We start from the raw sequence: 13460 nt of genomic DNA on the forward strand, positions 1-13460 counted from the left end.
GGGTGGTGAAGATTGGTGAGCTGCTGAGGAATGAAACTGCCTTTGTTCTGGATGTTCATCGACACATGGATTTCGATCCCGCAGTATTGGACCTGCTGATGAATTCTATTCTACCAAACAACAATTTAGAGGTGAGCCAGCTGCATGCTAATCTACATACTGGCTGTGTGCAATGAAACATTTAGTCACTGCCTTTTGTGAACCTGAAGACTCTGAGTCTGAATCAACATGTGAATTAAGAAATACAGATCAATGTTTTTTATGTTTTTTGTAATTTTTGTCATGTTTGCCTGAAGGCTGTCAGCTTCCACAGGCCATGTGTGAGAAGTACTTAGGGAATTAGATGTGTATCAGTATTATGAAACAACTCTTTTCACGAAGCAAGCAGCACTTTTTAAGAAGCAAACACCACTTTATGAATTGAGCAAACAAAAATTAACCACAAAATCAAAATACACAAATTGCAAATTATCATTCAAAATTATTGTATTTTATTTGCTTTAAAATACACTTGTTGTTTGTGCTCCCTAACTTGTTCTTTGCTCCCTGACTTGTTGAGCCAATCAGCAGGCAGCTTCCTAAGGCCCGCCCATGGACAGAATCACCAATAAAAAATCAGGGAGCACCAAATAACAAGTCAGGGAGCAAATAACGAGTTAGGGAGCACAAAGTAGTTTTGTTTTGTAGACATAGTATTGGATCATAGTATTTGGCGACTGATGTAGTTTATACAATACTGAAAGATGGTGCTACAGCGATAAATGTGATTTCACTGTCATTTCAAGAGAACCATCAGCTAATGGCACAGAAAGTGCATTTTGTAATAAGTCAGAAATAAGTCAGAAGTCAGTCTGCTGACTTAAGTGTAAATGGATACAGAATTACAAGAGTAGATGGGAGTTCACTGCAGAATATGTGTAAGAAGTCGGCAGTTTGTCAACTTGAATTGGCACAATACTGTTCGTGTGAGTAAAATCAGACTAAAAGGAGATGTAGCTGACCTGTGTGATTCATGAATGTTATAATATATATATGTAATATAATAGCCTTCACTGAACAATCGGATCTGGTTGACAATTGACACTTGTGTGATTTGAACCCAACATTCCTGTATTCAGAGAGGTGAAATTGTTCCACAGTAGTAGTAGTAGGAGTAGTAGTCTTAGGCCCCATCAAAACCTGCATATGTGGACAGAATCAGTTCATACCTGACTGTGACTGTTAAAATGTGACTTGGATGTGTCTTGGATGTTTTTTGTACAGATCCTGTCCTGGCTGGTCAGCCTACATCAATGCAACTCCACAGAGACCATGGGCATGACTGATTTGACCATCCTGGAGACTTTCTGTTCCATGAGTACGACAGAGTGGTACAGCTTTGTGCTGCTGGTGGTTCGACATGTCAACACTGAAAAACTCATCTACAGAGTAAGGCTTTTGACAGAGGAAAAATAACTTGTTTTCTTTTCTTTTTTTCCCTTTTCTCAGCAGTTAACTTCTTGGATATGTAGAGACTTTGTATATTGGATGATAATTCATCGTTCTACAGTGGCTGAATTGGAAAATAAATTGTTTTTGTGGGTTAAGTTACATGTTTGATGCTGCGGTTGGTTTGTTTTGAAGAGTAGATGAGTCAGAGAGGAGTGCATTTATGCAAGAAATGTTTGTTCCCTAGACAAAGCTCTCTTTACCTCACATTTATTAACAAAAAAAAAAAGCTTTTAGACTGTAACTGCTATTTTCCATTTGCTGTAAGACTGCAATCACTGTTATTCCCACCAAAACAAACAGTTCTAGTTACCTTGATGCAATAATTAAAATTTGTTTCTTTTTTAGATTTCTTCTTCACTCCATGTACAATATTTTCTTTCAGCTGAAACTGCAGTTGTTAGTTACATACATTGTCATTTCCATATTTCATTACATTATTTCAGTACAAAATGAGAGAAACCAAAGTGTGAAGACAAGAACCGACAAATGGTGAATTATAATTGTAAAAAAAATCTGTCATTGCATGAAATTATGGGAAATTATCTTATTAGAGCATTTTTCCATTCACGCTTTCATCACTTTCGTTCAAATGACTTTGGTGCTGTCCTCTTTCATGACAAAAGAATAATAAAGAGAGTTATGTTTTAATGTCGATCCTTTTCTTTCAGGTGGTGTTGTCTGAAGAACTGCAGAGCTTGGCAACAGTGATGCTTGATATGGCAGAGGCTGTGGTAGATGTGATGAACAAGATTATTCCTACCATCGGTCAACTGCAAACATACCTGCTCTCCATGGAGGACCTTGACACGGACGCCTCCAGTGAATTTAACCTTGTATGCACTCTTTACTGCTGTGTAGTGCTTCATTTGTTGTGTTTGCTCAGCTTGTTTGATCACTCACCTTTCATTTTTCCCAAAAAACAATCCAAATATTTTGGTGCTATACTCCTGCGTCCCTTCTCCGATGTGTTCAACCAATACAACAAGCAAAGCATTATTATTTTTTTGTTCTCATTTACATTTTTAATTCAAGGAAATTATGATCCACTTCTCAGTCTCTAGCTCTCTTTCCCCCTCAGATGACCCGAGGACAGACGCCCAGCAAGTCCAACCATGCTACGTTCGTCACCCTCTCTAAAGCGCTGTGCACTAAGGGTATCGTGGCTGTGTTTGGAATAACCAAGCTGACCACAGCGTCACATTCAAGCCCCTCCTCCCCCCACAACCAGCAGAGGGAGGAGATGATTGAGAGATTCAAGATTCCCCGAAATGCCAGTACGTAGAGAGGACAGATATGATCACTGCAGTCTGTTTTTCATGGGATTGTTGAAGCTTGAAAAAGTGACAAGATATTATATATTCTGTTAAAAAGACATCTTGTACTGTCATTTATTTGAATTTCTGATATGTGTGGAAACATCTCTGCTCATGCTCGTGCTCAGCTCAACAAAGAATGATTTTCATCCCTCCCATTCCTGTGTAGCTCCGTTCTGTATGAACATGTACCTGGACATGGTCAACACCACAGGAGGAGCCATAGCCTGGGCCTTCCTCAAACCGATGCTGATGGGACAAATCCTGTTCACCCCTGACACTCCAGTCACAAGGAACATAATGGAGAAGGTATGCGGGGCCTACAGTGCAAATTCACACGTAACAAATGTTATACAAATAAAAGAAAAAATCATTCAGTCCTGCCCAGTACCCATTCAATGTGGTTGTTTACTGTCTCCCTAAAGACAGAATATAAAACTAAGGTTTGCAGAACAACAATAAAATGGACAGAAATCAGTGGTAATAGAAACAGAGTTCAGGACACTTAAAAACATGCAATATTTATCATTTGAAACATGCAGCATGGAGACTGACATTACAATACACAACAAACTGTGTTACATAGTTGAAACACTCTTTAACACTAATAAGAAAAATACCCACCCACGAGTCATTACTGTGAATGTCACAGTGTATTTGGCGTAGAAATGAATTTCAGATTCTATTTGTTATTGGGTTGTTTACTATCCGAGAGGCGTACAGGGTATGGACATACAGGACTACATCATTTATTAATATCTCTATCACTCATAGAAATGATTAACTGACAGTTAATCTACAGTCTACAACAATGACTAAGGTAGCACACCTGTGAGGGCATCTACATGATCTTTTCTTTATCTGTTTTCCAGCACAGTCAGTAGATCCTGGTGTTTGCACTTTCCTCAACACCATGAACTTTATGTTCCAAATCCTCCAAAATCCCTGAGCTTTAGCAGTAGGTTATTTCTTTTTTTCTTTTTTTTTAAACCACTGCTGTTTTTGACTTTTTTAAGGCTATGGTTACCTTGTGTTCTTGTGTAGCGTCCACTAACATTTAACAAGGAATGCAAAGTTTCAGGGGGTGTATAGATGTTAATATTCATCACCACCATCTTTTATTTAGGTTCAAGTTGGACCATGTTTGAATTCATTCTTGGTATACTGACGCCAACTCGGATTCAAATGGACACAAACATGCACACAGAGAGAAAGTGGTGAAATATTGCTGATGCCCAGACTTTTCATGTTCTCTTCTTTGTCCTCACTTTGCCCAGGCCAATACCACCCTGCAGGAATTCGCAAACCTGAGGAAACAGTCACAAGAGTGGATCGAATCTTCCAACTACATCATAAACTCCGCAGAAACACTCAGCCACACGTTGCCAATGCTGCAGGTATGAAGCCTCAGAGCTGTCTTGTGCATATCAGATTATTGTAGCCATCTCGCTCTTGCTCATCTGAAAATCTAGCGTTGAACTCTGCAGCGGTCCTGCTCGGCTCTCAGCTACTGAATGCTGTGCGTAATCTCTTCATCTCTCCCTCTCGCCTGTCAGAATTCCCTTGGCAACCCTTTTGTGAAGAATTTCATCCAGATGCAGACAGACATCAATGTTGACAGAATGAAAGAGACACTCAAGAACTTCTGTAAGTGCAGATATCAGGTTTTACTTTGCATGCCTCCCCTCCATATTGCATGTTAGAATATCCACATTGTAAGAAAATTAGATCGCTTCTTGTAATTAAAAGACACCTTGCACTCATTTAAGCATGATTTAAAAACATCTCCCATTTATATGATTATACATTAAGCCCCACATGGTCTGACTTTGTGCTGTATTACATTACCTTGCATTTAGCTAAAGACTGTATTTCTAATTTGTGATCAAATGAGGTGGGAAAAGGCAACGTCAAATTTCCGTATTTTGATCTGGATTTTAAAGAGACTGATTTCTGTCTTTCTTCCCTTCTTTTTCTAAAGCTAACATTACAGTAATGCTGGAAAACAACAAACAAATATTGGATCATATCACCACTTTGTCTAACCTGATGATGGACCTGTCTTCCTGTATCCAATTTGACCGTTACCGTGGCTACGACTCTGAAGAGCAGCTTAACACCGCAGCTCAGGAACTTGCAAAAAATCGCAATCTCTATGCAAGTAAGTAACGATTGACTGACATGGTTTATGAAAGAAGAATCTCAACAGAAAGGGTGATTTACATTAAATTTCATATACATTTTACATTTTTTTTTATGGATTTAATGTTGTATATGTTAGTTTGTGGTTAAAAAAAGACAATTACAGGGAGCCAATTACACAGAAATGTGTCACTAGTGTTTTTCTATGCTACTTCTGCTTGAGTCCATTTTGTGTTTTGTTTTTTTTGCATTATTTTCCCCCTCTTTGGCCCCTATAAAACATTTCTGAGGCAGCCATGCCTGTTACAATGCATCTCATTATGATCTAAGTCAGGGTCACAGTAACTAGGACAAGGAAAACAGTGATAGTCAGATATGTAAGTATTGCCCTTCAGTACAAGAATAATGCAGTGCGGTGGTTTTATCTGTCTTTCAGGTGTCATTTTCAAGCTTCCCAAAGACAAAGACTCATCACGGAGCCGCCATGCCAGGGCATCCTCCACCACATCCTCCCTGCCTCCCAAAGTCAGCTACACTATCCGTATGCATATGGACAATGTCATGCGTACCGACAGAGTCCGGAATCCATACTATGTGAAGGACACACACATCGTGGCCAGCCTGACAATGCGCTACAACCGGGGCTTCATCTACCTCCAGGAAAACATCGATCGGGCTATCATTGAAACTCACGCTGGGCACAGAGTCACAGAGCCAGCCGTCCAGCTGCAGCCCTTCCCCTACCCGTGCCATCTCCGGGATGAGTGAGTCCCCCTAAATCCATGGCCGCACACACATACTGTACAAATACATACAAACACACACAGATACAGTGTGAGCGTACTCCCAAATGAATGCACGCATGGAAATGTAAAGAAACACAAGATACACAGCCTCCCTGAGAAGGCAGTGATGTGGAATAATGCGTGCTCTTGCTCATTATTCATTTTCCACTTGGTGTTCATTCATGAGAACATTTCATTTCGTTATAATTGACTCCGCACCATGTGAAAGACTATTCACCGTGGTGATGCCTCCTTTTTTCAAAACTGTGCATATACACACTCAGGCAGCCTCCGGGCCTTTAATATGCACTCCCAAAGGACAGCACTCATCTTTATAGTGTATGTGCAGTACAACATGGGTTTGGAATTAACAGCATCACTACACAACACCATGTCTAATAAATCTTGCTTGAGCATGATAGCTGTTTTTGTGGTTGCCCATGAGTGTGACTTAAGACAGTGCTGGTATCTCATCTAAGAAGCACTAGAGGGCCATTGTGTTTGGCTGCCCTCTGAACCACACATACAATATGATGATTCTCGCCTCTCTGTCATTTTGATTCATTACTCAACTCAGTCCCTGACATGATAGCTGTGAAATATGGATGTGTGGTATTAGCATTCCAAGCACTACATTCAGATTTATCTGGCACAAAAACTAAAACAGAGAAGCATTTATTTTTGCATAAATAACACAAGGATCACAACGTGGCTGTCAAAAATCCCCATTCCCTCCCTCAGTATTGCTGTCTCACTCTGCATCCGTCCAGCCTTGTCAAGCCTGTAGCTGAATGATAGGCCTATTTGTCTGCCTTTGTTGACAGTGATTGGCTGTTTGGCTTTCCAGGCATTTGATGAACACTTGGCATTTCTGTATTCTCCCAGGTACCTGGAGGCCATCTCTTTCGTCTTTCCGATCATGCTGATGTTGGCCTGGGTGCTGTTCGTGGCTGATTTTGTGAAGAAACTTGTGCACGAGAGAGAACTGAGACTGCATGAGGTAAGGCTAAAAGATCAAACCTGCGTCTGTGGTCGTTTGCATTCATGGTTCAAGCATAGAAAAGTACACTAGAGGTTAGAGAGAAAAGATCAGATCCAAATTGATCAAATTTTTCTCTATAAACCAACCACAACTTAACTTTACAAGCCATGTTATGAGCATTTTACTATTTAAAGAATATTTCCAAATTGAGGCCTATCCTGCCCCAGTCTGCTGAAAAGTTAGTTTATGCATTCATTTCTACATGATTAGACTAATGTAATGCCCTTTTTCCTGGGCTCCCAAAAAAAAAAAAAAGACAGTGGGACGCCTGCAGCTTATTCAGACTGCTGCAGCAAGACTACAGGAAAAACAGAACATATCACTGCAACACTCTGATCTTTTCACTGGCGTCCACTCAAATTCCAAATACATTTCAAAATACTGACTACAAAGCACTAAGTGGTCTGGCTCCAGGACACAGGCTCTGACCTGCTCACTATGTACAAGCCAGACTGAACCCTCCGATCTTCAGACTCTGGCCTCTTAAAACTTACCTCACATCACAAATAAATCGACTAAGTTGTATTCAGTCACTACTCTCCTGAACAAACTGACTACATTTACCCCCAAATGTCTTTTACATTAAATGAATGACCTATTTTTTTTTGTGCTGCGTTGCAAATCGAGAATGCTTTGTTTGAAATTTGTAACACAAATAAAACTTTATTGATTTATTCATTTGCCAACATGCCTACAGGAGCCATATTCATCACTTCCACAAAAGCTTTTTGATATGATCGATCACTACCTCCTTTTAGATAAAGTGTATGCCATTGGTCTCTCACCGTTTCTGCTCTGGTTCATTTAACATCTTGATCACAGACTGTCTGTGAGTTTGCTTTGCTTGCACTGCTTCACATTACAAACCTGTAAAAGAATTATCACTCAGTTGATACTTCAAATACACCATTATGCAGACACAGTCCACCAGAACACCTCTGTTCCTCAAATCCTCACCTTCTTCATTTAATTTTTAACAGTCTTTGTAGACTCGGCCTGAGGTGTCCGTATAATACCCATCACTGTTTGATGTGTGAATTATTGAATTGGCTCTCATCTGCATCAGAAAATTATCCATCCATCCATCCATCTTCTAACGCTTTATCCTCCACATGAGGCTCGCTGGGGGCACTGGTGCCAATCCCAGCCGACATAGGGTGAAAGGCGGGTTACACCCTGGACAGGTTGCCCGTCCATCACAGGTCCACATAGAGACAAACAGTTATCCACTCTAACGCCTACAGTCAATTTAGACTGTCAAATATGACTAATCCTCCTTTATTATCCTCCATATTTAAAACAAACACATTGATTATTATGTATTTCAATGTAAAGTTCCTTCTGACTGGAACAACCTGTGCCTCTCAATAAGGTCCATAACCTCTTTTCATCTGTTCACCTGTTTCACCTGACCATCTTCATATAACCTGCTCCTGTTCCTAACTGAATTCTTTTTTTAATACCGTCTGCAATGTTATCTAATATGTGCCAGCATAGTATATATAGATGCATATGCACAAATGATCATGGTTGTATAAACGCTATTACATTGTACATTATTTGGTGAACTGGTGGTGGTTTGTGTCGTGTACCCACTTGAAAATGACATAATACATCTCAAGTTGACTGACTCTTGACTTCCTGTTAAAATTGTCCACCCATCTTTTCCTTTCTTTGTCCCTCAGTACATGAAGATGATGGGAGTCAACCCGGCCAGCCACTTCTTTGCCTGGTTCATAGAGTGTGCCACTTACCTAGTCATGACCATCTTTATTCTCACTCTGGTGATGAAGTACGGCAACATCCTACCCCACAGTGACGGCTTCCTCCTGTTCTTGTATTTCTGTGACTACGGCTTGAGCATCCTGGCCTTCAGCTACCTAGTCAGTTCCTTGTTTGACAGGACCTACATCGCTGGACTGAGCGGCAGCCTCCTTTACATTCTCAGCTTCTTCCCTTTCATTGTGGTCATGGCCCTGGAGACAAATCTCTCCTTTTCACAGAAGAGCCTGCTGGTGAGCAACCTCTCAACCTCCCTCATCATTAGTCATGTGTAGTAAATGAGTGCGCTATGTTTACTGACATATCATGTACAAATAATGTAATTTGCTCTGGAAGATGCTGAGAATAAGAAAAGTATTTTAACTGTTGTTTCATTCCTTTCTAAAATGTATTCTATCTGTCTTGGAAAACAATCTTACTGATATTAAGTTTCAAAGTTTTATTAACACAGCTTCAGAGATGCCACTTCCATTATGAGAAAACAGTGACTTTCACCTTCAGTTGTTTTTCGTTAGGAGGGTTTATTGTTATTTATCATTCAACATAGCAGTGAATATACGTCTAAAATGTTGTTTGCCTTGAAGAAAGTGTTGCGAAAAGCAAAAATAGCTCACTTCATACTACTTCATAGAGTGAGATGAGTGGAATTACAGAAAGGGATGATGAAGATGTGTATTCATGCTTTTTTTTTTTTTTGGTCTAACATTTTCCTTCAATAACCTTTAGGGCCTATTTTCCCCAACCTGCTTCAGTCATGCCAGTCAATACGTGTCTCGCTATGAGGCCCAAGGACAAGGTAAGAGCATTGACTGCCATCAAAAAAGCCAGCTGCATCAGTGTGAGGCAACATTAAACTGCTCTACTATTTACTTCTTTAGGAATTCACTGGAAGAACTCATACACCTCACCCATTGCTGATGACACAGCCTCATTCGGGTGGCTGTGCTGGCTGATGGTCATTGATTCCATCCTCTACTTTGTCATCGGGGCTTACATCCGCATGGTCTTCCCAGGTGATCTGAAAAGCACCATCATCAGTTAAAGGAGTCCTGATTATAGCGATAGTGGTCATAATATTCAATTGTTATATTCCGTAACTCCTATTAGAAGAAAGTTCTTGCTCTCAATAATTTTTCCTGTATCGATTTTTATTTTCCAAACAGGAAAATACGGAATCCCAGCTCCATGGTACTTCCCCTTCAAGTCCTCATTCTGGACTGACCTGTGCTGCAGCATTCATTCAAACACTGGTTCAAGCAAAGGGCTTCTCTTCACCAACGTCATGCAGAAAAACCAGCCTGTCCTCTCTGACAACAAGGGAAAAGGTATAAGGAAACAAAGTCTTAAAAAAAACAAGTGATGTTGTCTTATCAGGTGTAGTGTTTTGATTCATGGACATCATGTCCTCCCTTTCATGGTCTGTCATGTTTTTCTTGCCCTGATTCCTTGTTTATATTTCTCCCTCACTCTCTATTTAATACCTGTCCCTTGTTAGTTTGATTTACAAGTTGCCTCTGTCTCACTGTCTCTCTCAGGCAAGAACACGCTTTCCTTCCAGGCTGGTGAAGATTTCTCAGAGCTTCCAATTGGAGTTGTCCTCCACAGTCTCAGCAAGATCTATGGCGACCGAGTAGCCATTGAAAACCTGAATGTCTCTTTCCACGAGGGCCATGTCACCTCATTGCTTGGTCACAATGGAGCTGGCAAGACCACCACCATGTACGTGTGGTGCAATTCTTCTCAATTTTCACCGTATCAGCACATCCTTGGCTACATACATGCATTGTGGCCGTTCATTTTCTGTATGTGGTGTCTGTGAAATGTGATTTGTGCATCCCTTTTTATCATCTCTAGGCTCCGCTGCTGACAGGGAGATTGTTTTGTCAAAGTCTGGCACATCAAATGAGCGCATCTTTATCAACTGAAACGCTTGAATTTTCATTTTAATTGTTTGACTCCGTTTTCTTAGGCTCGGAGTAACACAAAATAACTGCAGTGCAGTTGCTAAAAACAATTGAACAGTGTTGAAAACAAGCAAAAACTAAGATGGGAATTACATATCTTATAATTTTGTTTTTATCTTATAATTTTGATTGATTGATTGATTGATTGATTGATTGATTGATTTAACCAGGTTGGTCCCACTGAGATCAAAGATCTCTTTTGCAAGGGAGACCTGGGCAAGCGGGCAGCTGCATAATTAGATTAAGAACAATAAACAACAGATACAATTAACAATATTAACACTTGCACTCAGACAAGGCATTATAATAGTCCTGGGATCAGCAAATCATGAGAAGAATAAAAAGACTGAAACATGACTTGATTTATATACAGTATATAACTTGGTCTGTTTATTTATATTACTCACACAATACATTGTTATGCTCCATGTTTAGGTCTCTCCTGACTGGCCTTTTCGCCCCGTCATCTGGCTCAATAGAGGTGTACGGCAGAGACATGCAGACCAACATCGATGATATTCGCAAAGAACTGGGCGTCTGCATGCAATATGATGTCCTCTTTGACCACATGACAGCCAAGGAGCACCTGCTGCTGTACGGCCAGATCAAGGCCCCACACTGGACACGCGGGGTCCTGCACGAGCAAGTCCGAACGTAAGCGATCTTCTTGAGCCGAGAGCGTCCTCATTTTATCACCACATCTTTGAGATGATATCAGGGTTTGTTTTCGATGTAGCCGTGCCATTTCATCTGTCGTGTTGATTTGGTTTGCACCCCGAAATCAAATAAACGGTGTCCGTAGGCCAAGCGATGCCATGCTCTTCCAATAAAAACAAAACATACACAGAGGCCGTAAGAGTTTAAATATTAATCAGTGCTTAATACCCGTAACTGGTTACATCTGGTATCTCATGGCCTTGGCGCCAGAATTTTGATCTGTGATTGAAACTATTTCTGAAGGGGTTCTGCGTGGCAAGAGTACCAATAATAAGTCTGAACCTAAAGGCAAGGAACTGTACTCTATGGTCCTCATAGTTCAGAGAGTCTGGGTGACTGATGGAACTGATGGAACTGGAACTGAGAAATTGCACTTTAATGTACAGAATAGTGTGTTAACATGAGCTCAGTGTCACACGCTTTTCATTGACTCCCCTGCCAGGATCCTGGAGGAGACAGGCATGTACGCGCACAGACACAAGCGGGTGGGCACTCTGTCGGGCGGCATGAAGCGCAAGCTGTCAATTTCCATTGCCTTCATAGGAGGCTCTCGCTTGGTGGTTCTGGATGAACCCACCACAGGAGTTGATCCTTGCTCGAGGCGCAGCATCTGGGACATTGTCATCCAGCATAAGAAACGTGAGTCTCTCTCTCTCACACACACACACACACACACACACACAAGCAAGTTTGCGTTATTTTTAGGACCCTGCATTGACTTCCATTCATTCGGACAGCCTGAACAAAGCGTGATCCGTGAACTTAAACACAGTCCAATTTTAGCCCTAAACTTAACCAGTTCACCAGCAAAGAGTTCCTGCCTCATTAGAACCACCAGAAAATGGCAGATAAGGTCCTAAGGAAAGTACACACACACACACAAAACATTGATTTAGATGGTTTGTTTGTCTCTATGTGGCCCTGTGATGGACTTAGCGACCTGTCCAGGGTGTACCCCACCTTTTACCCTATGTCAGCTGGGATTGGCACCAGCGAACCCCTTGTGACTGTCATGTGGAAGATGAAGCGGTAGAATATGACTGAATGAACTGTTATCATGCGCGATTTGCAGCAAAAATAGACAGAGAAATGATCTGAAACTGGAGGCTACAAGTACAGGAAAACCCTATGTATGTTCTAGTTATATCAGGTGTTTTAAATCCGTTTAGTCTGCGATAAATCAGAAACTAAAGTCATAAACGTAAACATATTGGGGCTGTTGGGAGCTAGGCACAGCAGACACACATCAAGTATGAACCAGGCCTTACTATCACTGTTACCACTTAAATGGGGATCGTAATATTGAAAAGAATAATAAGAAGAAATAGCTGGAAAAAAAATAGAACAGAACAAAACAGAAAGAGTACTTTCTCCTTTTATTTTATCATGGGTCCCTCTGGCCTGATACTTGGCCCAGTTTTATTCCCTTTGTATCTTCTGCCCCTTGGCCATATTATTTGCCACTTCAATACATTCCACCCTTGTTGCAATGAATAGTCCCAGTCGTCTGTCTCGTTTATTTCTAAAATTCACAGCAGCCTGGGTTCCCTGCATTGCTACCTTTCTGCAGTCCAAGTATAGATGCCTCAGAATACTGATAAAATTGATGTTCTAGTAATTGGTTCTTATTTCTAACCGTGGCACCCCTTATCTTGGACCACTGACAGCTAACATTAAATATTAAGTGAGAAATGTACAGTTCAGACATATTCTAATGTTCCACCCTTTTTCGGCAGACATTTTTTTTAAAAGGGAGATTATTATTAGTGTTCTTTTAATAGCTGGTTTTATATCTGTGAAGGGGTTTGTAAGTCTAGCGTTTAATGGTGCTTTTGAACGTAAGTTTACCTACTTATATATTCAACACCCAGTCAGTAAATAACAATGCTACATATATATATATATATATATATATATATATATATATATATATCTATATATATAGATATATATATAGATATAAATATACTCATATACTTACTCTTATGTTTTCCCCCGAAATCACCAAAAGAACCTGTCATAAATTGCTGCTGGTTACAGGGTACCCTTCGAAATTCTAAATGAGCTTTCGATGGAGTGGAGTATGAGGTAAGAGTTAGGGACCAGGATAGGAGTGAGGTTAATGTTAGGGCCAAGAAAAGGACTGAGGTTAGTGTTAGAATAAATATTCAGCTTAGGATTAGTGTATAGTCACTGTTGGCTCACACACGGACAGACCTTTATT

The 13460-nt window shown here is 40.5% G+C and overlaps 1 protein-coding gene across 2 annotated transcripts in view; it reads left to right on the forward strand.

The window, feature by feature from the left end:
• The window catches only part of abca12 (ATP-binding cassette, sub-family A (ABC1), member 12), a 68076-nt gene that overhangs the window by 31092 nt on the left and 23524 nt on the right, over window positions 1-13460 (forward strand). For both annotated transcript variants that reach the window (XM_044015027.1, XM_044015035.1), the window contains 17 exons: window positions 1-131; window positions 1264-1428; window positions 2160-2324; window positions 2570-2765; window positions 2974-3113; window positions 4082-4201; window positions 4361-4451; window positions 4786-4965; window positions 5383-5710; window positions 6617-6731; window positions 8459-8788; window positions 9282-9351; window positions 9434-9568; window positions 9719-9880; window positions 10091-10274; window positions 10955-11173; window positions 11679-11875. In XM_044015027.1, the coding sequence (XP_043870962.1) occupies window positions 1-131; window positions 1264-1428; window positions 2160-2324; window positions 2570-2765; window positions 2974-3113; window positions 4082-4201; window positions 4361-4451; window positions 4786-4965; window positions 5383-5710; window positions 6617-6731; window positions 8459-8788; window positions 9282-9351; window positions 9434-9568; window positions 9719-9880; window positions 10091-10274; window positions 10955-11173; window positions 11679-11875 (2928 nt within the window). The remainder of the gene's footprint in view (window positions 132-1263; window positions 1429-2159; window positions 2325-2569; window positions 2766-2973; window positions 3114-4081; window positions 4202-4360; window positions 4452-4785; window positions 4966-5382; window positions 5711-6616; window positions 6732-8458; window positions 8789-9281; window positions 9352-9433; window positions 9569-9718; window positions 9881-10090; window positions 10275-10954; window positions 11174-11678; window positions 11876-13460) is intronic.

The sequence above is a fragment of the Solea senegalensis genome, linkage group LG2, assembly GCF_019176455.1.
Source record: "Solea senegalensis isolate Sse05_10M linkage group LG2, IFAPA_SoseM_1, whole genome shotgun sequence".
Classification (NCBI taxonomy): Eukaryota; Metazoa; Chordata; class Actinopteri; order Pleuronectiformes; family Soleidae; genus Solea; species Solea senegalensis.